Source organism: Ilyonectria robusta, assembly GCF_021365365.1.
Source record: "Ilyonectria robusta strain PMI_751 chromosome Unknown BGZ61scaffold_3, whole genome shotgun sequence".
Taxonomy (NCBI): domain Eukaryota; kingdom Fungi; phylum Ascomycota; class Sordariomycetes; order Hypocreales; family Nectriaceae; genus Ilyonectria; species Ilyonectria robusta.
In genome coordinates this window covers 2,337,629-2,360,408 of record NW_025764437.1, presented here as the reverse complement: position 1 = coordinate 2,360,408, position 22,780 = coordinate 2,337,629, and the positions used below count along the sequence as shown (strand labels likewise).

The following is a 22,780-nucleotide window of genomic DNA, read 5'->3' as shown; positions in this document are numbered from 1 at the left end:
AATAGGTACTCTAGACCTATGATGACCTCTGCATTAGCTGCATCGTACTTCCTTACCCTTCCACATCTCTCTTCTTCATTCCTCACCCTTGCACCGCCTGAACCTAATTTCACTTCATCTTCTTTTAAATCAAGTCTTGATTTATCTCTAAACTGCATCCTCACTTGATCTGGATTAGATCTCTGCCTTGTTGGGACTACACCTGGGTTCAGTTGCATGGGTAGTTCTGGCGATATTCCCACGTTTCATCTCTGCGATCTAGCGCATAACCTTTCTCTTGTTCCTCCAACCACGCCCTTTCAAAGGCTAACAATGACATCCAACGACAGTCTCAATCGATACTCGATGCCAGTTACCCGCTCGAGGACTGGATTGTACGACGTTGGTCTTGACCAGACCAACACTACTCGGTTTCTGTTTGGTGACGAAGAGCCAAGTGCGTTGGGTCACGTTAGTGCCCCAGACGAGAACTTCCCAACCCTTGTTCGTCGGGACGACCAAATTGTAAGTTATTTCATGTTCGCACGACGTATGTAGCGCCGTTGCGAAGCCTGCCCTGGTTGTTGCATTTGCTGTTGTTTTGTTCCTCTCCGAGGGGCGGCGAAGGGCTCCACATTTTCTGTGGTGCACCACCTTGTTCTCAGTCACAGCAAATCACCCTTCGTGAAAACCCTCCTCGCCTGTTCTCTTGTTCTCTCGTTCTCTCACCTCCTCCCTCCAGCTGCAAACCCTTCACCTCTCTTATTCCTGTTTGAACGTGACAATCGGCCATCAATTTTTGAACCTGATTTGTTTGCATCGGGGTTTACCTCAACCAGGTTCCCCCTTCTTAAACCGCCCTTCTCCTTTCTGATTTGCTGCTGCTTCTTTCTTTTCTAACATACCGCGCCCTTCTCAGTTATCTGCATCTTCGGCTGCTCTGGATCTTGCCTTGGCCCCGTCGCCGAACCCAGAAGTTTCATCTTCGAGAGGCTGGAGCCGCGTTGTTAACCGTCATCGACCCCAGCAGAGCCTGTCCTCGATCAACGGAAACACAAGCCAAATTGGCGACATTGGTAGTCTAGGCAGTCGACCTAGCTCCGTGCGCCACTCCCTCGATCTGAAGTACATCTCCGAAAACGCCAACGAGACCGGTGGCTCTATGTCGTCTCCAGGAAACCAGAACATGGCGACCCCGCCCAAGCTTCAGAGCTCATTCTCCGCCAACGATGTCCCAACTGTTAAGAACCCCACGGGCTCGTCGATGAATGCTAACAACCATGCCAACAACCACGCTCAGCAGCACTTTCACAACCACAACGCGAGCCTTGGTCGCATCCCTGCTGGCGCTGTTCCCCGTGGACACACGCGCGAGATGTCGGCTGATAGTGTCAACACGAGCCGTGAGCAGGCCGGCGCCTTTCAGTCGATCCAAACTGCTCTCCAGGCAAGCGCTGCACCCTTCGGTCCTACTACCACGACCGCTGCGCCCCCCACCTCATCTATGGTTTCGTCCCCATCTGGCGCACCCTCCATGAACTCCTACAACAACGGCTTCTACCAGGCCAATGGCTACTCTTCCCCTCAGGGTGCCCCACACCCGCCTGGTGCTTTCAACGTCCCTATGTTGGCCGCTGGCATGCAGCAGATGAACATGAACGGGGCAAATGGTGGAAACATGTACCCTCCCCAAAACTACGCCGGATTTGGGTCGCTTTCCTACGGTCAGGGCAACCAACCCCGTGACAGTCAAGCTCGTGTTATTCAGCACCGTCGCCAGCTTGATAACGAAGGTAAGCAAACAAAGTCTCTAAATTGGGTTACAGAATAGGAAGTGCTAACATGTCATAGCCATGTCCCGCTACCAGAACATGCCCCTCGAGTCGTTCGCTGGTCAGATCTATGACCTGTGCAAGGACCAGCACGGCTGCCGCTACCTCCAGAAGAAGCTCGAGGAGCGCAACCCCGAACAGGTTCACATGATTTGGCTTGAGACTAACCAGCATGTCATCGAGCTCATGACGGACCCATTTGGTAATTATTTGTGCCAAAAGCTCCTCGAGTTCTGCAATGACGACGAGAGAACTATTTTGATCCAGAACGCCTCTCAGGACATGGTGCGCATTGCTTTGAACCAACACGGTACTCGCGCTCTTCAGAAGATGATCGAGTATGTCAGCACACCCCAGCAGGTTCACCTCATCATCGAGGCCCTCCGCTTCCGCGTGGTTGAGTTGATCCAGGATCTGAATGGCAACCACGTCATTCAGAAGTGCCTCAACAAGCTCACCGCCATTGATGCTCAGTTCATCTTTGATGCTGTTGGCAACAACTGCGTCGAGGTCGGCACCCACCGTCATGGTTGCTGCGTTCTCCAGCGATGCATTGATCATGCATCCGGCGACCAGAAACTTTGGCTGATCCAACGCATTACTGAACACGCCCGAATCCTGGTTCAGGACCCCTTCGGAAACTACGTTGTCCAGTACATCATTGATCTCAACGAATCAACCTTCACTGAACCCGTTGTGGGCATGTTCCGCGGCTGTGTCAGCCAGCTGTCTCGCCACAAGTTCAGCTCCAACGTCATCGAAAAGTGCCTGCGTTGCTCCCAGCCGGTATCCAGAGACATGATTGTGGAAGAATTGCTGGTGCCCGCAGAGATGGAGCGTCTTCTTCGAGACTCCTTCGCCAACTATGTCATTCAGACTGCTCTCGAATATGCCACACCTCACCAGAAGTATCGTCTGGTTGAATCCATTCGCCCCATTCTCCCGCAGATTCGAACCACTCCTTATGGACGTCGCATCCAGGCCAAGATCTCTGCCTTTGACAACCGCGGCAGCGCTGCCTCCAGTGGTCAAGCCACCCCGGCTGATAACACTCAGGGACAGATTCCTCTGCGACCGGGCCACTCTCGAGGCTTGTCTGGCAGCGCTGGTCCTATGGCTCAAACTAATGGCATCACCAACGGAGGACTTCCTGGCTTGGGAAACCAGGGCATCCGCCAGAACATGCCCGCGTACCCTGGGAGCTCTGCTTTGACTGTTCCTGCTCCAGCCACCGCCGGTGGTCCGGTGCAGCCGCCTCAGTTTGGGCAAAGAGCCCCTGGCAATTTCTCTCCCTCGCGCTCTACCAACGGCAGTGGCAGTGTCAACGGCAATGGTAACTCCAATGGCAACCCGGTCGAGAATGGCGAGGCGCACTGGGTGTAAACTAGTTCTCTTCGAGCGCAGCTGCCACCCATGACACAACCCGCTTGTATCATGATGCTCACTCAACCTACGATTTCTTTCGGTTGGTTTCCTGGGTGGCATGCCGTTTCATGCAGCACGGTAACGACACCGTCATGACCTGACGATTTTCCTTTGCTCTTTGTTTCAATATGCCACAGAACGGCACCATATCGCGGGCTAGAGCCCGTCTCGGCCTCTCAATCCGACCTACACAGCAACCCCGGGGTTGCTTCGTGTGTACATTATCTAGGAAGGGAGCCCCAAAATTACAGTCGACTGCCTTGGCCGCCACTGCTTCTCGGAAGCTGCTTATGAAGGGGACACAAAGCAGCATTCGAGATCAGTGGAGTGCGGCCAGGGCTTGTACATGTACTTGGATCGTCAAGATCACACATCGGCATAGACGAATTGCTTTATTTCAAACTTTCTTGATTTTTTGCGAGTTTCGTTTGGATGCTTTTTTCTCTACGAATTTCGACACGTCTATTCAACGATAAGAAGTCTGCATCATGGCATACGATAAGCTCTCTGGCATGATCGTCACGGCATATGCGATTTGCATGCGTTACGACACTGGATTCAGTCTTTGCGAACTGTGGCCGACACTGCAGCTTGGGCGAGGCAAAACGGTACTGCCGCCCTTGTCCAAAGCTGAGCAACTGCAGGTCACTTTCGGTTTGGTACTTTTGGGGGATCTGCTCAGCTCCCTGTCGCACAAAACCTCTCACAATTCGCAATTGCGACTACGTGGTCAGCTTACTTAGCTGGAGGGATTTCGGGAAGCAGAGTCAGGATACCCCCTTTTTTTCGTTAAGTTTGTATGAGTTCTGGGACGGTTGATTTTGCTTTTCACAAGGGAGTGGGGCGTGGGCAGAGTCCCAAAGGATGGACAGCTGACTGGGCTTCCTGACTGAGGGGTGACTAGGATGCCCCTACCTGTATTTAGACTCGGCTTTAAATTCAGGTCTTGCTCATTACTTGATTTTCTCTGTTTGTAACTTTTGTAAAAGTGCTAAATTTCTCGTAGCCGTTCTTGTGTGAATTCCCCCTCCTTCCTCAGCCGTAATTGGGTCTCTGGAAATTAATCCCGTGGACCTAGTTCTGCGATCATCCAACACACTAATGAAAAAAAGATGAGAGAAAAGTTTTCTCTGAACATGGAGTCTCAAGCAGTCCGAGGCTGAGGTAGGATTGGTTGTGGTCTGTCTAATTACTAACATTGAATCCTCAACAAAGCTTGCAGGTATCGTTTTCAAAACTTCCACGAACAAAAAAGGGACAAAGCTAGAGTCACGGTAGGAAGGCATATGGTACGGGGTAGAGAATGTCACGGAACAGGGAACGCAGCACTTCATGACCGCAGTCACCAAGATTTCCAGGCGGAGAACCATTGTTTACTCTGAAGGAATTATTCCCATTCCATATTTTTTTGCTACCAAACAAGGTTCCCGACTCCCCAGAGTCCAAGCATGCAATGCCGAAAGCAGACCCAGTACCTGGAAGAAAGAATTCCCCCAACCACACCAGCAACGACCGAAAAGAGTGGTCGTTTACCTGTATCGCCACAGGGACAGGGTGTTGTGACGCTTCCAGGTCTTTCTGCGACCGGCCTGGGTCTTGTTGTAGCGACCACCCTTGTTGAGGCCACGGGACTTCTTGCCGGTGGCGGTGAGGCCACGGGACTCGCGGTGCTTGTGGACGGGGTTGACGATCCAGTTGATGCGGGGATCGATGCGGATGGCCTTGTGCTGGGGGTCGACAAGGATAACCTCGTAGTACTTGTAGGTAGAGTCCTGGTTGATCCAGTAGGAGTTGAGGACTCGGAGGTTGGCGCAGCGGCGGCCGACACGCTCCTCAGCGGTGGCCTTGAGGGATCGCTGGTACTTGAGCTGGTTCACACCCTGGTTGGTGGGCTTGCCTGTTGAGCGAGCGAGTTAGCAATCTGGCACTTCCCGTGTGCCCATCTTCGGGACTCTGATGCGGAGGGCAACGTACCATAAGTGGCACCCTTGGGAACCGGGCGCTTGCGGCCACCACGGCGGACACGGACGCGGTAGATGACATAGCCCTGCTTGGCCTTGTATCCGAGACGGCGAGCCTTGTCGAGGCGGGTAGGGCGCGAGGCGCGGTGGATGACGGTCAATTGACGGAGCTATATTGATGCACTCTCAGCATAATGTTCAACGAGTGTATAGCAGAGACGAGGCCAATGCCTCTCTCCTTCTCTCATCTCGAGCGTGCGGGCGAATTGTGTGTACGATTGTGTGCGTAGCCAAGAATTTCTTCCCAACGACGTGACGCTCGAATTCGTTTGCATCGCAGCAAGAAGAGAGAGAGAGAGAGAGAGAGGCGGCGCCCGTCCACAGATTGGTGTTGGTTCAACGTACTTCCCAGCAGCGCACTCGGGCGAGGAAGCGCACGACATCCGACTGCTTCTTCTTCTGAAGCTCTTCGACGTACTTGAGGGCACCCATCTTTGCTGTTGGCGAGAAAACGCGGCAGATGTCAGCTAAAAGAACGACTGCAATGAAGCTCCTCTGTAGAGTAGAGATCAAGGGCTTCGGAGAAGGAGAGGGGTTACAAACCGGCTTGTGTGGTGAAGTTCCTGCCGAGGGTTAGTAGAAGGCGAGTGTGTCGAAATTTCGAATCTTGCAAACGCCGGACAGGTGATGAAAATTGAGGGCACAGTTTGTGGGTTAAGCGATACGCTAGACCTATTACAGACTAGGGGTATAGGACTTGCCCCTCCAAAAAACCCCCTCCGAGCGGTGTATTTTGGTGCGTGTATTTTGAGGATGAGTCAGCAAGATGGTCCCGATGTTTCGCCGAACGCAAAGACCCACCTGCAAGTTCTACATGCAGCGAGGTTCCGGCAGAGGTAGGATTGTCCATGCAGATGATATTGAGATCAACTATTTATCGTCAACATTGCAGGTAACCCGGGTGTCATTCTCGTCTCGTTGTATCATCCCCTTGTAAAAACCAGCAAACACGCCATCCTAGCAACCGCCTTTTACAAGATCCAGCTTCACCACCATGACAGAGGCTTAGTTCTTTGGGGGCAGCAGCCTCAAGACCCCGGTAAAACATTTCACCTGCTCTTGAGCAGCCGTTCCCCATGTTTCCTCCGATTTCTTTGATCTTCCTGGTTCGATCAACTCCCAGGCCACCCTCTCAATGTCGCCAGCGTTTGCAGGTGGTTGAGTTGTGTACCCATGGCATCCTGGCATGATGGTCGAGTTGACCGTCTGTGCTGCAAAGCCCATTGCATGTTCGTTCAGCTCGGACAATTCCTTTCCATCCTGTTCCCAACGCATCCAAGATGGTTTCTTGATATTGTTTGCCTGGGTACTCATTTTCTCGTAGGTGTCGATGATCCCCTGAAGGTCGTCAAGCGCTCTTGTCATCAACTCTGGTGGATTAGGCGGGGCGTGAGACGACCAGCCGGTATGTGGGGTGGCCACCCACGGTAACACTGGTGCGAGGTCGGGGGCCAGCTCTTCGCCCGCCGTCGTCTTGTTGAAGCCGTGACTAGATCGTATTTAGCAATCATTGAGCCTTGTGCAGAAATTATAGAGCACTCACGGACGCGACATCAACCGCCCGTCGATGAAATCAACCAGGTCATCTCCCTGTTTCTGAACCTGCCTCTTCGCATCGTTTACGCCTGTCTTGCGTTTGTTCGAGGCACTGACTTTCTCTCCAGAACGTCTGAATATGAACATCAGCAATGTCTACCTATTGAAAAAACATGGGAGTGCGTTACATTCTGTCTCCTTGCAAGCCGCTTGCGTTCTTGCTTGATCGTGCTTCAACTCGTTTGGCGGGCGCTTTTCGAGGGGGCCTCGTTGCCTTCTTTGGAGCGAAATCATCTGTGCTATTGCTGTCTGCTTGTGGCTCAGATGGATGCTTGCGTAGATAGTTGTGTGAAGAATTCGCCACTCACCACTGATAGACACTTTTCTCTTCCCTGTTGTTCGCGGCATTCTCGGATTGGAGGTAGAAGGAATGCTTCAACGGACTTGCGTATTTTTGTTTGGAGTTGGAGGAAGGGAGAGGAAGGTGTAAGCTGTACGGTGATGCAGTGTGCCTGAGGTACTACCAACCTAAATAGGTAAACTTGGCTGGATTATCAAGAGGAAGGAGCACATGTGGTTGCCCTGGCGCCTTCCTCTCCGACTCAAAGCGGAACCACCGTGACAGTGTCTGGCAGCTGTTCCGCATCCTCGCGGACTCAGCCACATCTGACCACGAAATGCTGGCCTCAAACAAACCAACGGACACTGCTTCAGAGACGGATTTGATAAAAAATGAAGTTCTATTTGCGCATCTAGAGAATGATAAGGATCTCCAACCTCCACAGCTGACATGAGATCTGGCATGGTCATCACCAAGAGACATGCACCTCTGGGATTGGACGCAGGAATACAAACACAAGTCTTTTCCACCTTTTCTCTTAATAATCGACGTAAGCAAGTTAAAGTCTGGATAAATGCAACCAGAGAACCCCTAGAAGTACCTAGAGAATGAAGAAACAGAAGATGCAAACTGAAAAGGAAATCTTTGTCATACATGATACCGGCTATACCCAAACATGTCCCTTTTTGATCGCATATTAGTTACACCGTGAATGCGAAAGCCTCGGTTCTCTCTCTCTCTCTGTCTATAATCTCAACCTTTGAAGCAATAAGCCATTGGATGTCGTTTGTCTTTCCCCTTATCTCCAGTCGTGAATACGGCCGTGGATCCGTGACCCTAAAGCAAAACATCGGTAGAACGACGAAATCAACAATCTCTCACATATCTTGCATCGCAACCTTGTGGGAAGGAGGTTGCTTGTAAACGCCCCGGAAAACAGAACTGAAAAGACCACACCAAAAACCTTCTTGAAGCAAATTCTTGTTCTTGCGTGCCGCACCTTTCCGTGTTCACTTCCTCCTCTGGTCCATCATCTGTCGAACAAGGCCAGAAAGATCGCATGGCCATACTTCATCACAAATCAGAAATCGTAACTGCCCAGCCAAGCGGAAGGCAGCACATCAGTGGGTATTGAGGGAAAGTCCCTGGAACGATCCCACCCAGTCATTCTGAGGAGCAATGGGTGATGCTCCCTGCGAGTGCGGTGTCGGACTCGGTCCAGACTGCGGGTTCGGGAAGCGGTGTCGCATGGACTGGAAGTCGCCAGGTTGCTGGAGTGGCCCTCCAGGGAACCCCTCCATATTGGGGCTGCCGCCAGGGACGTAGGGAACGTTGCTCCTGGGGTTTCCAAAGGCTCCAAATTGGCCGTATGGGTAATTGGATGGCGGGTATCCAGAAGGCTGACTGGGACCCCGATCACCTCCAAATGGCTGAGTGAAGTTTGGCCGGAACCCACGACCATCTCGAGATCCAGTGGTAAAGGCGGGAGGGGGTTGGTGCTGCTGCTCTTGTACCTGCTGATTCTGGCGACGGTCGTTGCCACCAGAGGCACGCGTGACACCTACGGCACCAGGACCGATGCCGCTGGGGGCTTGAATGCCAAGAGTTGGGCTGGCAAACGACGCAGGGTTAATAGCAGACATCCAAATTCGAGTCTTGTAGATCTTGAACAGGTCCGTGACAAGTGAGTTGAAGTTGATATAGCTGTCGGCAAAGTAGTAGAACGTTAATTTCTTCCAATCCCTGGTTTTTAGGTTAGAACATCTCATCACATACCCCAAGCGTTAGGACTTACATCTGGAATTCAGCGTCAAGAATCTCCATGTTGAGGCCATGCTCCTTGACCTTTTGCATACACACTCTCTTCGCCTTTGCCTCTTGACCTTCCTTGTCCCGCAAGGAATGCACTTCGTGGCTCTGGGCAAGGCGTTTGATGAGCTTAGGCCGAAGCTCGCCCGCATTCGGCTCCTGCATGTGATGTTGATTCTGAGGTCCCATACCTCCAACAGCGCTCCCTTGAAGACCGGTGGATGAGGCGAGAAGGCCAGCACCAGCACCTTCTTGTGCAGCTGCTGCGCCTTGAGAGTACATCATGAGCCACTTGTATTGCTCCTCCGCATAGTGTTCCTTGAGATCCTTGGCACTCTGCCAGTCAACGTTGTCCTTGGCGACAGTTCCAAGATCGGTACCACGGTCTGCCTCGACAATGACGAGGTCTCCTGGTTTCACAGTCAAGCCAGTGCCCTCTTGGATGTAAAATACATCGGCTCGGGCGCACTTAAAAAGGACGATATGGAGAAGCTGATTGTGTCGAGGCTGCGCGATGCTGTACACGTTACGGTGTGGAGATGGGGCCCGGTTCGTGTATGGGTTAGGAAGCCCATATGGCGATGGGTATTGGTTGTTGAAGCCGGGCTGGAACGCACCCCCAAGGTTGGCGCCTCCACCAAAGTATGCCGTAGCTGCGGGCAAAGTTAGCTTTTGCGATTAACATCGAGGAAAAGAGATTATCCACATACCGTTATTGCCGATCCCGAAGCTCGCAGGATCGGGATATCCTGGGGGATATTCCTGGGCTTGCTGCGCCTCCATGGCCGAAGGCTCCAGTGCCGAGGCAGAGTCCGGGATAGAGCTGATAGATCCTTGACGGGTAGGCATATTGGCGAATGAGTGACGCCTGCTCTGCGAGATATCTGTGATCGGGAAGTTCAGAGAGCTCGACCAAAGGGCCTTCTTCAAGTTGGCATTGTCATTCTTGCGATTCTCCATCGCAAACTGACTGCGCATCGGTCCTGGACCAAACTCGCTCATGCGTCTGTTCATGGCCCGCTTGGCCAACGCTTCACCCGATTCGTTGGCTTCATCGAGCTCGTCAATGGCAAAGTCTGACTCTTCGGGCACCGATTCTCTCAGGGCGTAGCCGTTACCAACGTAGGCCGCACCTGTCGCGGCGCGAGGTCGGATGCGAGCATTATATTGCTGCTGCTGGCGAAGCATTGCGTTCTCCCTGGCAAGCATCTCGATAGTCTTCGCCTCCGAAGTTTGGTGGAAAGAACCTTGAAGCGACTCGCTTGCGCTTTCATCGTCATCGTCTTCAACTTCTTTGACTTTTCCAAGCATCGATCCATCATTTGCCATTTCACTCAGCATGCTAGGCCGGGAGGGCCGATGTTGCAGAGCAGGATGCCCAGGGTGGCGCGCGCGCCCAAGGATGGCAGAGGAGCTCATGGATGGCGCCGCCGGATTCGTCTCAGGATCTTGCTGTCCAACGGAGTATGACTGCGAGCGATAGGTTTTGGGAGTAGGGTGGAGTGGAATCGCAAAAGGTATCTGTGAGTTTGAGGCGGGGTCGCGTGACACTGGAGATGTTTGCGTCTCGCCGCCGAAGAAGGAGTTGCCTCCAGCGCCGGGGGGCATGGTCGAAGTCGGAGAAGGCAAAACCTCACTGAGTCTTGATGGCGGATCCTTGCGCTCGTTGTTCCATATGCCAGTGCCCCAAGGGAAGGTAGATCCAGGAGGGGCGCGTCCCATGACGGACGAAGTAGAATGCGAACCCCATGTGCCGGCACCGGTCTCGGCCGATGGGGTACTAGGATGCGATGCGGTTGGAGACATAGAGCTGCTCGCAAATGACCCCTTGCGAGGGCGACCGAGTGACTGCGACGTCTCGTTTAACCACGAAGGTCGTCGAACGGGCCTTGGGGGTTGCGCGGCCTGTTGTGCGGATTCCTGACGATGGTCGCCTTCGTCGTCGGAGCTGACGAGGGCCTCCGAATCAGGGGTTGAGGTTCGCGCGTGCAACTTGTCCAGAAGAAGCGACTGGGTGTTCGCCGTAGCCGGAGGGTATGTCCCTTGGCCCAGTCTCGAAGGCGGACCGGTTTTGAGGGGACCAGAGCTCATTGTCCTGGCCGAAGAAATGTTGGCGATCCAACTTCCTCCAACCGCCTCCTGGTCAAGTTCAAATAACGTTAGGGTGGTAGAAGAGCCCACAGACACGTATGGTCGGCAGGTGCTTTAGGTGGCGATTCTTGGGTTGAGGTTGAGGTGCGGCCGCCTAATGTGTAAAGCAGGCAGGCTTTGGGTGAGTTGGGTGTTGAAGGTTCGGAAGTGACGAGATAGTGAGGGGTGAAGTGAGAAGGTGGGAGAATTGATTTTATTCCGGGGATATACGGGGAAAGATCTGTGACTGGTCAGTTGGCTGATCTCATGATGGGTGCTTGTTGCTGCATCAAACGCGATGAGATGAATGGTCACGTCGGGGTCTGTTTCGGTGAGGGGAAACGAAACCCCGTGACACATTGAATGTAGAGACGGAGCGGGCGCGGTTGTTTGGAAAACGACCGCACAGCCGTGTTCATGAATGCGACAATCGGGCGACAACTTTGTCGCGCCAGAGCGCGATGCAGTTTCATTCAATGGGAGCGGCGCATGACCGCGACGGGAGGGGTGCAGGGGACGTTCACTTACCAGAGACGTAAATCTCAGGGTATGTCTATGGGTAGGGCGTCAAATGGGCCAAACTTCTAGGTCGTAACAAACAGATGAAACGTGGAAGAACAGAGAAGACTGCAGCTGGGCTGAGGCGAGGCGGCTTCGTGAGTGGCGACTCGTCGTGGCGACAATATGCGAGTCGACGGAAAGGTAAGGTACGGGGGGAAGGCGATTAGTGTCGGAGAGGTTAAGGATGAGGGTATAAAGATTGTCTAAACCGGCGCGTCTAACCCAAGGTCCAAAAGGAAAAAAGATTCAAGCAATCAGTGAGGCGGGGAGAGAAGAGGGGCAGGCGCAAGCACCCATTCGTGAGCGGGAGTCCGAAGGTAGAAGAAGGAAGTGATAGATGGAGGAGGTAAGGGTTGGCTGGGGAGAGCTACGGCGACAAAGGGAACTAGTCGAGGCCCATTGTTGGCGACGAAGAGGCTCGCAAGCAGGGGCGCAAAGCCGGCGCCACGGACACCGAGAGAATGACGCGGGGCTGACCTGTCGTGGAGCGCGGCGACAAGAGAGCCTGGCGGCGGTGGCGAGCAGGCTAGTCAGTCAGTGTCAATGGTCAAATGCCAAATGTCAGGCCAGCAGCGACAGAGCGCGACGGCGACAGCGTCAGAGACGGTGCGGGCGATGACGCCGGTGACGGGGCGACAGTTGACGGTTGATGGTTGACAGCGACAGTGACGAAACGGGCGTGTTTGACAGGAGCGAGGACAGCGGGAGGCGGGAGGCGGCAGAGGCAGACGGAAGGCCGAGAAGGAGGATGAAGGAGATGGGGAGAGGATGGATTGTGGTCGGAAGACGGAAGGCGGGGGAGGACAGCGGAGGGCTGCAGAGAGGTTGCGTCGCGTTGCGTAGCGTTGCGTTGCGTCGCGCGGCGCTGTTACTGCTGCTGCTGATGCGGCGGCGGCGATGCGTAAGGTTGTGTTGAGGTGTGATGCGACACGAGACCAGGTGCCCGCGGTGCTGTGGTGCTTTGCGAATTGGGGCGTCTTTGGAAAGGGCTGGCGGCACCGGGCGGTATAGATTATCGGGTTCTTTGGGGGGGAGGGGGGGAATACTGCCGCCCGGAGCTTGCTGGGGGACTGAGAGCTGGTGGTGGGTGCGGGTGCGGGTGCTGCTGCACAGACGACAGCGGCGCAGCAGGGAACTTGGGGACCTGAGGTAGGTACCTAAGGTAGGTTTGGGGGGCTAGGGTCTAGGGGACTGTGGTGGTCGCAGCCGCGGCGTGACAGGCGACCGGGGTTGGAGTCTGCGAAGTTCTAGGACGGCGGATGTGGACTGGGGAGGCGAGGCTAATACCTAGCAACCTTTGTCTTCTGGGGTCCGCCTCTTGGGACGAGAAGGACGAGAAGGACGAGTGGAGCGGGGAGTGGAGGGGCGGAGGGTGGAGAAGAAGAGCTCCAGAATGGATGCAAAAGAGTTAGCAGCAGAAGAGGAGACGCTCCGTTGCCTAGGATCTGATGGAGAGAAAGGCAGGTTAGTGCGATGTTCGGAGAGGGGCCACGAGCTTGGATGCTTTGTGTGGCGTGCGTGAAGACGGCGAATGGGATATAGGTGAGCCGCTTCCTCGAGTTGTTCCGTCACACGATGTTCGGGACGATGAAGAAGAAAAAAAAGGAATGAAAGAGAGGGAAAAAACAAACAATGAGGGGTGGGATGGCGGGCAGGCGTTAATACACACCCCCAAGTAAAAGTCTGGCCGTTTAGTCTGTGACCACCAGCAATTGCGACGATGATGGTGATCTGACGGCTCAGCTCAGGCCAGAATGCGGTAGCGAACCCAGGAATTGGGCTGGAGCCTTGGTTGGAGCCGTGGTTGGAGTAGCCGGATTGGTACTGTGCCGATTTGGTCGCAGTGCGGAGGTCTGGGGAGAGCTAACTGAGAGCTTCGGGCGACTGCTAAGAAGGTGTTCGACGCTAGGTCGTGGGCGCTTTTTCGCAGCACCCTGGATGTTGCACGGGCGGGTGTGTTGAGAGGGGGCGGGGAGCTGATCGTGATATGCTTTTTTTTGGCTGTCTCGCGTCGGAGGGGCAGGATGTCGCAGGAGTGTGGTGGAGGAGATGAAATGGTCGTGGTGGCACGGTACTGGGGGGATGCGATGTGGTTGGCGAGGGCATCGACCAACGGTTCCCGCTTCGCACAGCAGTGAACACAGAAGACGTTGGAATGAGACAAAGGACCTTGTCAGAAAGTGCAAAGAGGCAGAGGAGCCAGTAGCCAGTTGCCAGTCATGGGAAGTTCGGATACAAAGACCTGAGGAGCTTCCCATGACCCTCTCAGGCGCCGGGGTAGTGTATTTTAAGTAGCTGGGGTTCTCTTCAATGCATCAACTCAGCGACAGCCCAGGCCACCTTGAGTTCATCCCCATGGGCGCAAGGAACGGCAGTCAATGCCCATGACGCCCAAGTGAAATCAGCGGGTTGGACACTGGCTTGGTATTTCCTCCACCTTCCTGACCAGTGACATACATAGGTACAGCACGGTATTGCAAGGTCAAATCGAGCGCCCCCTGACCAAGGCTGGACTTGGAGTTTCAACAACGGTCCAGGACGGGGGTCACATCATGTACCCTGGCTTCCGGAGGGCGGACAAAGCTACCTACCAATGGTTGCGACGGCTTGGACAAATGGAGGTCGTGCGGGAAAGGCTGGCACTTGCAACTACTGATGCGCGGGCAGGGGAAGCAGACGGATCAGTTCCGTTGCATTGGACAGCCACAACCGCGTCAGAAACGACCAACCGGCGACCCTGGGCCAACTCACGCCCCTCGCACCCGTTATCCGGCCTGCTTCGACCCAAAGGACACGCAACGGGAGGGGAGTCGGCCAGATTCAAGAAAGTGGTGGAGAGCCGTGGAAGTTGTAATGGATGGCGGATGGTCGGCGGCGCATGGAGGGTGGTGGATGGTGGGTTGGATGCCGCCATGTCTGTACGTGCAGGCCTTGTCTCGTTGCAGTGAAAGCGGATTGGATGCTCCACAGACGTGCTACTCGGAAGAAGCTCATCGACCACCCCACCTAGCCCGACCACCCAAGCAGCAGAGCATCAGGTGAATCGATGCGGACGAGCCGACGAGGGCAGCAGGATGCTAGCCCCGCCGCCACTCCAAGTTCCGGAGATGGCAATGGCGCTGTTCTACTGGGTTCGATACTGGACGGCGGCCGGATTATCTCTCTCCTTGTAGGCTGTTGTGGCAGGGCAGTCTTCATCGGAGTGGCATTCCTCTCTGCAGTGGCGTGAGGAAGCAAAGCAAAGTCTCCTCACTTCAGCAGCTCAACTCCAGATTCTCCTGCCGTCGTTGACTCTGCGAGCTGTTAACCACGTTACTGCGTACCTCCCGCTCAACACGTTCCGGTCCCTCCTCGAATCATGCCGGCAGACTGAGGAACACCCCGCCATTTCACCCGAGTGACAATCCCTGAGCAGGGCCTGGTTTCCGAGGGCAAGGCCCTCTTGAGGTGCCGTGTCTAGACCAGGTAGTAAAGTCGACATTCGTGCCCTGACGTACAGTGGCGGGTTCAACTTATACACGGTGCTCAATTGATGTACCTATCCTGGATGGAGGGATGACTCTTCCTACTCACACCCGAGGCATCGTCATCCCTGAAATATTCATCATCATCGACATCATCATAGCCCAGCTGCGGCAGTTCCCTTCCGTCATTATCAGACAACTGACATTGTAGCGGGGGCGGAAACCAAGCGTTCCTTTGTCAGTTATGCCCAACTGCCCTCTCCCCATTTTCCAGTGCGAGTTTTCGGACCACAGCGAGTACCCATGCTCATACTCAGTTTCATGCACTGGCCGATGCTAGTAGTATCGCCCTTTCGTTTAAATACCGGTATCACATCTCCTTCTACCGAGCCCTGTAGATCATCCTGTGGCCCTGCAAGCGAACCCGGAAATGGATCTTCCCATTGGCAGTCTGGACGAACAGGGCTCTCGTCACCTACATCCCATCCTTGACACTTTTGTCCGGGGGCCACAGCCGTGCCCTGCGCACGTTGCGCGATGCGCAAACCATCATTGCTTGGGTGGCTTGCCCATTGCCCAGTCGGGTTTCCAACTGCCAAACCGACCCTGTCCATGAACCAGGGCCGTTCAATCTGGCACCCACTTGCTGGAGGTTAGCACGCGGCTCGGCTTTGTCCTGTCGAAAGTATCGATCGCCACACAAGGCCGCGATCATCACTGGCCTGCGGGAGGCACGGTTGGTCGTCTGTGTAACCTTGTCGACTGCGTCTTGCTCCCCACCCAAATGACGGTTGACCATTGAACATACGCCATTGCAGCTTGATGCAGACGGTTATGCTTCATGACGTATGCGGGAGGCGATTCTCACGATGGAGGGATTGCCTCGAGGCTTCGTACACGGACTTGCAATTGCTGATGCCTTAGGGTGATATCTACAGGGAATTCATCATCGCCCCAGCATCGAGGCCCGAGAAATGACAATGTCAGGCTACCGCAAAGAATTGACGGTAAAGGATGTGGCCACGATATCCGCACTTGACTTGTCTCATCGTATATGGAGCTGTATACGCGGTGCTGCTTAAACTACCCCAAACGAGTGAGGTATTCCGGGTCTCGAGCATTGTGGCGCCAAGCATCCGCGGTCCACCTGCTCACCATCTGTCAAGCCTCCAATTTCTGTTTGGCAGCGCCACATGCTCGCAGCATACACCGGACTTCGCGGTGTGGCGAAGAACAAGGTGCAGGGGCAGGCGTTGCAGGGTCGAAGTGACTATACGGATCCACGGATGCATCGCGTCACGCGCTGTGCTTTCGGGCGTGTGCCTTTGGCAGCTCGAACGAACGAACCCCTTACTGACCCCGGATTTAGCTCGCCGGACTGGGCCGTGGACCCAACTGCTTTTGCTTGGCTGGAATTGGGAGGCTCTCGTCCACCCACAGCGCAACTGGCATTGTCGGATGGATAGCCGGGCGGGAAAGCTGGGGATGACTTGCATGCCTGCCGAGGTACGTTTGGTGCGATCGCTCAGGGCTACTACCGTAATTGAGCCACGGCGTGCAAGGTCCATGGCAGATCGAGTTCAACAAACGTGGGGTATCAGGCCTGCATGTCACCGCGAAGCCATGCATATCGAGACTTCTCCCCAGAATCTGTCTGACCTGCGCTGGTTTGTGGTTTGTCAGGAAGAACGCCGCTAGGGATTTGCCGTTGTTCCCAGTCAGCTGGAGCGTCGATCTGCACCAGCCCGTGCTCGCTATGTTGTAGCGGGCCACTTAGCAAAACGCAATTCAAGCGCAGTGGATTGGGGTTGGGATAGCGGCTACAGGTGCGTTCGAGCTTCTAGCCGGAGAGAGTTCACCAAAGCAGTCGGCCGCGTTTCCCAAGCGTTCCCAAGCGTGCCCAACGCCGCGGACTTGTTGGATCTGTAGTTATTGGTGATCGGTGATCCGAGGAGGCCCATGGCAGAAGTGGAGATACCCCGCCATTGGCCCGTCAATTGGGTGTCAGTCGAGGCGGGGGTTTACCCCGGATTTCTCCTCATTCGTGGCCCCCCGAACAGAAATGTACCTGAGTGTACAGCATCCGCCGCCGCAGCACATGCATCCGCCCGGCCCCCCGATGCATGCCCTCGCGACAGGTGCTTCTCGGGCAGCGACTCCGCTTGCATACGTGCGACATTGATTTAGGGACCGGGGGATCGTCCGTGTCAAAGGGCCGATCATTACCGCGGCTCCTTGGAGGCTTCGTGGAGACTACCTAGCAACGCCTGAGTCCAATTCCATCGCCCCATCTCCTGCGCGGCGCCCTCCACATCTTACAAGACTGAACATCGAGATTCGCATGAATCTATCATGTAGCTCGCTGTTAGACGTTCGCCGTTCGCCGGTCCCGCACACGTGCAGTGGCAGAGCAGCACGAGACCTCAAAAGTGCCATGGTGGTGGCTATGGTCCGCTGGAACAGGGAGTAGCACTGCGCATCCACGATGCCAGGGTCCGCTTACAAACCCCTGCTGCCATTGTCGAATTGGAGAATCGACTCGCTCAGAAGCTGGCCAGACTCAATTGGGGCTTTAAAGTTCACACGCCCTCTACTCCTAATCCGGCCGGAGAGGGGGAGACGCCACTCGGACTTCTTGTGGCAACCTCCGGCCTTGATGACTTTGCCATGGACCAGGGTTACCAGGCCGGAGATCCATGGCCGGAGATCCATCAACCTGGGATCAGTTTACATGGTATTTGCTGTACTGAAAGCTTGAGTCTCAAAGTGGGTCAATTACGTGGTAGAGGGAAGAGATCGGTAAATGTACGAGTTGGCTCGACAAGTGCATGAGCATCGTGGGTATCATGAGGTTTCCGCCAGTTATTATACAGACATCAAGAGAGGGAAGTCGTTTCCTCTAACCAGTCGAAGCCTGGGCAGCCTTCTGCTGCTTCAGCTTCTCTTCAAACTTGGCAAACTCCTGCAGTGAGATCTCCTCCTCTTGATCGAGTACTTGCTTGACTCCCTTGACCTCCTCGATCTGGCGGAAGTGTTAGTTTTAGTCTGGACAACGTAACAAGAGTTACGAGTAGGAAGAACTTACGTAGTGCATTAGCATGCCCTCAATGCCGTTCTTCAGGGTGACGGTGCTCGAGTCGCAGGTGCGGCAGGCACCTCGCAACCTGAGGAGTACATATCCCTCATCGTCGAAGCCTTTAAAGTCGATATCGCCGCCATCCTCTTGAATCGCAGGTCGGATGCGCGTCTCGAGCAGCTCCTTGATCATGCCGACCACCTCGCTGTCGTCCTCGTTGTACGCCAGACTATCCTCCTCGACATCGTGGGGCGCCTCGCCCTCCTTGCGCTCGACGACGTTCACGATAGTCTCGCCTGACGTGATGGCCTCGGTGATGAGGGCAAAGATCTCGGGGCGGACGTGGGCCCAGTTGGCATCGGCGGCCTTGGTGACGGTGATGAAGTCAGCGCCGTAGAAGACAGAGGTGATGCCGTCAATATTCATGAGCTTTGCGGCCAGCGGCGAGGGGTACGGCGGCGCGATTGTCGACCGGGGGTTGAGGTACTCAATGAAGGGCGTAGACATCCCTTCGGGGACGACCCGGTGGTTCGGCAGGAACTTGAGGGCGTCCGGGTTCGGTGTGTTCTCGGTCTGGATGAAGATGGTCCGGACGCCGCTGCCGACACCGGCGAGTCCAGGAGCTGCTGATCGGCGCGATGCGTAGACTTGTGGTCGGGCGCCGGCGGTGAAAGCGAGGGTTGGGAGGCGGGATCTTGTGCTCAGCGAGCGAGTCCATCGCGGCGCTGCTCGAAGCGGCGTCTCGGCGGCGGGCCGGGAGACGGAGGCCAGGACCCGGGAGACGAGTCGGGGGGCTCTTGAGGGAGTCATTGCGACGATTGTCTCTGTCCACGAGAGACGGGGAGAGCGTAGAAAAGGTGAAGGGTAGCGCAGGACGGAGGCCAGGTCAGTAAAATGCCTCTTGAAGAGGAGAGTACGTCGGTTGGCGTAGCTCGGCTCTCAACTTTTTGCCTCCGAGTAGTTCGGTCACAGCAGCCCGTGGCGGCCGTGATAGGCCCGAGCATTAGTAATACCTGGGCTATGATGCAAGGGCAGGCAATGGCAAGTGCCGAGCCAACGGACCCACATAGATTTTTTCTTTTCGACGCATCTCCAACCCAAACAGATACCATACCTAGAATGACGCGCGGGGCAGTTTTTGAGTGAGCGAACGAGCGAAACCCACCAGCTCCCTTTACTTTTTATTACTTTTTCTTTTGCGATCGTTGCCAATCACACGTTTATTAAAGGGCCATGTCGACATTGATCGACAACAAGGGGGAACCAGAGCAGCCGTCATCGTCGTCATCGCAGGTTGCTGCTCAGGCTGACGACGCGGTGCCTAAAGATGCTGCTGATGCCGGTGGTGATATCGACGACGCGCCTGCGCCCGCGCCCAAGCCCTCGCTGTGCGGCGTGTGTAATGTGAACCCGCCCAAGTACAAGTGTCCGCGATGCTATCTCCCATAGTAAGTGCTGCCTGCCAGTCCCAATCTCCAGTGCGCCCGGAGCTGACCTTCTCGAAGCTGCTCCGTCGCATGCAATCGAACCCATCGCGAAAACCACCCTCCCGATCCTGAGCCTCAACACAACCCCGAGCCCTCACAACCGCAAGTCCCCGACGTGCAATCCGCTCCTTCTCTGCCCTCGCTGCCCGCCGATCCGACAAACCCCTTCCGCGCGCTGGAAACATCCGACAAGCTTCGTCTTCTGTTCCAAAAGTACCCCTCGCTCCCTGACCAACTCCTCCGGATCCATGCCGCCACCCTCCCGCCCCAAGATCCCGAATCCAAGAAACACGCCATCCCGGCCTCGCTGCTCAAGGGTCTCCCGCCCAAGAAGGAGACGTGGAACCACGACATTGGGATCCGAAACGGCAAGGAGGCCCTGCGCAGGGCCCGACGCGCCCATGGCGAGGAGGGTGATGCGATCCGCGAGTATTCCGAGCTCATTCTGCACCTCATGAATACGGATAGTTCTGGACCCGATGTTACGAACTTGTTACGCCAGCAGCTGGCGCAGGATGACACCAACCTCATCGAGCGCTTGATGGCTGAGGAGAAGCGATGAGCTCAAGTTTCAGCATGATGGCTGGCTCCATAATCGAAATTTGCGTACATGACCACTTGTATAAAAAAAAGAGATATTTACTTCAAGAGTAGTTTAATGATAATGACTGGCTTTGAGCAAAAGGTAGGTTTGTTTATTAATGCTTGTTACACCCCCAGGTTTCAATTTCGTCTTTCTTTGCAATTTCCGTCGAAATGCCCAATCGCTTCCTACCGCTTAAATCTTCCCAAAAACCCAGTCTTTGGTGATGTGGGAGACGTCGGGGGGTTCGAGTCTCCGGAGACTGAACCGGACTCTCTCCTCTCCTTGTTGCCTATCCGCCCTCGCATGATGCTCCACCTCGAGTCTCGCCTACGTCCGGACTGATCGTTCTCAGTCCAGTCCACACGGTACATGTCCACCACAGTTGCGCGCTGGGTATTCCCACTAGGACCAACACTGCTCCTGCGTGAGGGACCCGAAGCCTCAGAGCCTCTTCGAGAGTCAAAGTCTACTCTGTTAAAGGGAGAGTTGGCGGCACTACCCTGGGTCCAAGGAGACAGATTGCCGCCAACGGAACTCACAGATCCTGCCCTATACACAGACAGGTTGGTAGAATCCTTGCGCGGATCAGAGTGTAGTGGAACATCAACGATACCTCGTTGTACGTCAGATCTAGCCCGCATGTTGCCAGTGCTCATTCTTCGTGCCATCTCGTTGGCTGGATCGAAGTTTTGCGAGTGAGGCTGCAGGAATTGTTTGTTGCTGGGTTGGTTCGAGTCCTCATCGACCTCGGCAGTGCTCTCAAGAACTGTAAAGGGAGCGCCGTTGCGGTCATACGGCCTGCCGTGACTGAGGCTCTGGGTTCTTCGGTATTGTCTGTTATAATCTTGGAGCGACATAGTGGCCGGGGCAGGTCCGGGAGACTTCATCTGCTTAGTGACGACGGCCTTGTCCGTGAGGGGCTCGATAGTTGTCGTCTTGGCAAACTGAGCCGCTGCGGTTTTAGGGACATGTCGATAGGGAGCGGGTTTTGAGATCTTATCATCATCCTTCTTGGGGTCGTAATTGGATCCCTTGATCGAGAAATGACCGAAGATGCTGCTGCGACGAGAACTTATACTGCTTTGTCGGGACTTGGGGGACTTGGGAGACTTGGCGGGAGACTGCTTGAGAGCGGTCTTTGGAGAGAGAGTGGCACTTTTGGATGGGTCATCCTTGGGGGAATCCTGGGACCCGGACACAATTGATGAGGCCGAGTCATCTTCTTTATCGAGTGCCACCGCGGACAATTTGTGGCTCAACTCGTTGGGATCAAATGGTGAAAGGTTCAAGGGATTCGGCCTGTTCTTGCTGGAATTGCTGGAATTGCTGGACGTGTTGGTCTGGGCCTGGACCATTGTGTTCTTCTCATCCTCGCCCACCGGGAGGACCATCGTGGTAGCCATTATGCTTGAATCGAAGACGATCCGGTGACGAGGAAGGTTCGGGAGGAAATTTGGCAGGAGGGGAGTGGCAGAAATAATTGTTTAAGATGGGACTCTGTTGCACGATGTGCTTCTCGAGAGGCTCGATGCTAATTTCTCGCTGTAGTGATGGAATAGAACTAGGGTTTCGTTGGAGTCACCCATGAGAGAGCCGAAGGAAGATATAAGAAACTGGGTGCGAGATACGATATTACTTCTTAATGAAGGCCAAGAAGGTCCCCAGGGAATGGCCCACTTAGCAGAAAGTCTGAATTCGTCTCTGGACGGTGGCTGTCTCTACCTTGCGCGGCCATGGCGCACCTGGCTTGTACTATGGTAAGATGTCCGGTCAGAGGCTATTCGAAACACCATGATCAGTGTTTACCGCTTGGTGGCTGGGGAAAGTAAACGCTTTCATGAAATGTGCTAACAATGATCCGGGGATAATTTCAAAGAACGGTGGTTCAAAGTACCGCCTGAAGCCAGGTTCGGTCACGGCGTCAAGCAATCGTCGGGATTCTCAACACCCGGGTGATTTGGTAGCAACTACGCATCGATGTCGAGTAGTGTCTCAGACGGGTTGGGTCAAGCCTGGCGGGGAGGCAGCAACCACAAGACCGTTTGCGTTCCTTGGTCCCATCGGCCGAGTCAACCCAACCAAGCCTGCAGGGAAGTCGGGTGGGGACCGCAACTGGCTGTCGATCTGAAAGTGTTGTCTCGTACAGATCGGGGATGGTCACTTGATGTCTGGAATGTGAATACAGTCGCTGACGCAAGATCCTCCAGGGAGCTGATACCGCGAACCTTGAGACTCACAGTTACTAGTTGTGGCCTTACAGGGCGCCGTGAGCGCTCTTCAATCTTGGAAGGCATCCAATGTCAGGTATCCCCTATCCAGGTATGACAAGATTGCGATCCCAAGCATACACCCCTTGTCAGCCCCCAGGCAGGTTGATGAAGGGCAAGGTCTGAGACGAGCAGCACTATTTTTCTTGGCGCAAGAACTATGGCGATGAGGACACAAGCTCCCGCCACCCATATGCCGGCCGCAAGTGCTCGTGGAGAAACCTAAGCCTAAGCGGCGCCACATCTTAGGGCTACCTAATTCATCCA

General features: G+C 54.8%; 10 protein-coding genes across 10 annotated transcripts; 3 read left to right on the top strand and 7 right to left on the bottom strand.

The window, feature by feature from the left end:
- Positions 1–312: 312 nt before the first annotated feature.
- On the top strand, positions 313–3,194 carry BGZ61DRAFT_473713 (armadillo-type protein; the record flags this gene model as incomplete). The annotated part of the gene is made up of 3 exons (XM_046248490.1): positions 313–504; positions 899–1,772; positions 1,831–3,194. 3 exons carry the CDS (start codon positions 313–315, stop codon positions 3,192–3,194), a joined length of 2,430 nt encoding a protein of 809 aa, XP_046109860.1.
- Positions 3,195–4,369: 1,175 nt separating this feature from the next.
- On the bottom strand, positions 4,370–5,747 carry BGZ61DRAFT_134612 (60S ribosomal protein l15). The gene is made up of 3 exons (XM_046237199.1): positions 5,603–5,747; positions 5,211–5,367; positions 4,370–5,133 (listed from the first exon to the last, which is right to left on the bottom strand). Exons 1-3 carry the CDS (start codon positions 5,687–5,689, stop codon positions 4,766–4,768), a joined length of 612 nt encoding a protein of 203 aa, XP_046109859.1. The 5' UTR covers positions 5,690–5,747; the 3' UTR covers positions 4,370–4,765.
- Positions 5,748–6,262: 515 nt separating this feature from the next.
- Positions 6,263–6,940, bottom strand: BGZ61DRAFT_473711 (uncharacterized protein; the record flags this gene model as incomplete). Its single annotated transcript, XM_046248489.1, has 2 exons — positions 6,263–6,746; positions 6,801–6,940. The coding sequence occupies 2 exons, from the start codon at positions 6,938–6,940 to the stop codon at positions 6,263–6,265; spliced, it is 624 nt and encodes a 207-aa protein (XP_046109858.1).
- Positions 6,941–7,233: 293 nt separating this feature from the next.
- BGZ61DRAFT_134525 (uncharacterized protein) lies at positions 7,234–8,001 on the bottom strand. Its single transcript, XM_046237198.1, has one exon. It carries the CDS (start codon positions 7,787–7,789, stop codon positions 7,322–7,324), a length of 468 nt encoding a protein of 155 aa, XP_046109857.1. The 5' UTR covers positions 7,790–8,001; the 3' UTR covers positions 7,234–7,321.
- Positions 8,002–8,254: 253 nt separating this feature from the next.
- Positions 8,255–11,033, bottom strand: BGZ61DRAFT_342522 (uncharacterized protein; the record flags this gene model as incomplete). Its single annotated transcript, XM_046239512.1, has 3 exons — positions 8,255–8,876; positions 8,929–9,595; positions 9,653–11,033. 3 exons carry the CDS (start codon positions 11,031–11,033, stop codon positions 8,255–8,257), a joined length of 2,670 nt encoding a protein of 889 aa, XP_046109856.1.
- Positions 11,034–13,263: 2,230 nt separating this feature from the next.
- Positions 13,264–14,048, bottom strand: BGZ61DRAFT_134460 (uncharacterized protein). Its single transcript, XM_046237197.1, has one exon. It carries the CDS (start codon positions 13,889–13,891, stop codon positions 13,373–13,375), a length of 519 nt encoding a protein of 172 aa, XP_046109855.1. The 5' UTR covers positions 13,892–14,048; the 3' UTR covers positions 13,264–13,372.
- A 1,863-nt stretch (positions 14,049–15,911) lies between these two features.
- Positions 15,912–16,925, top strand: BGZ61DRAFT_134456 (uncharacterized protein). The gene has a single exon (XM_046237196.1). The coding sequence runs from the start codon at positions 16,112–16,114 to the stop codon at positions 16,793–16,795; it is 684 nt and encodes a 227-aa protein (XP_046109854.1). The 5' UTR covers positions 15,912–16,111; the 3' UTR covers positions 16,796–16,925.
- Positions 16,926–17,996: 1,071 nt separating this feature from the next.
- BGZ61DRAFT_528310 (scaffold protein Nfu/NifU N terminal-domain-containing protein) lies at positions 17,997–18,983 on the bottom strand (the record flags this gene model as incomplete). The annotated part of the gene is made up of 2 exons (XM_046253236.1): positions 17,997–18,119; positions 18,183–18,983. The coding sequence occupies 2 exons, from the start codon at positions 18,981–18,983 to the stop codon at positions 17,997–17,999; spliced, it is 924 nt and encodes a 307-aa protein (XP_046109853.1).
- Positions 18,984–19,406: 423 nt separating this feature from the next.
- BGZ61DRAFT_473708 (uncharacterized protein) lies at positions 19,407–20,222 on the top strand (the record flags this gene model as incomplete). The annotated part of the gene is made up of 2 exons (XM_046248488.1): positions 19,407–19,621; positions 19,679–20,222. The coding sequence occupies 2 exons, from the start codon at positions 19,407–19,409 to the stop codon at positions 20,220–20,222; spliced, it is 759 nt and encodes a 252-aa protein (XP_046109852.1).
- A 209-nt stretch (positions 20,223–20,431) lies between these two features.
- On the bottom strand, positions 20,432–21,649 carry BGZ61DRAFT_473707 (uncharacterized protein; the record flags this gene model as incomplete). Its single annotated transcript, XM_046248487.1, has 1 exon — positions 20,432–21,649. The coding sequence occupies one exon, from the start codon at positions 21,647–21,649 to the stop codon at positions 20,432–20,434; it is 1,218 nt and encodes a 405-aa protein (XP_046109851.1).
- Between the last annotated feature and the right edge of the window lie 1,131 nt (positions 21,650–22,780).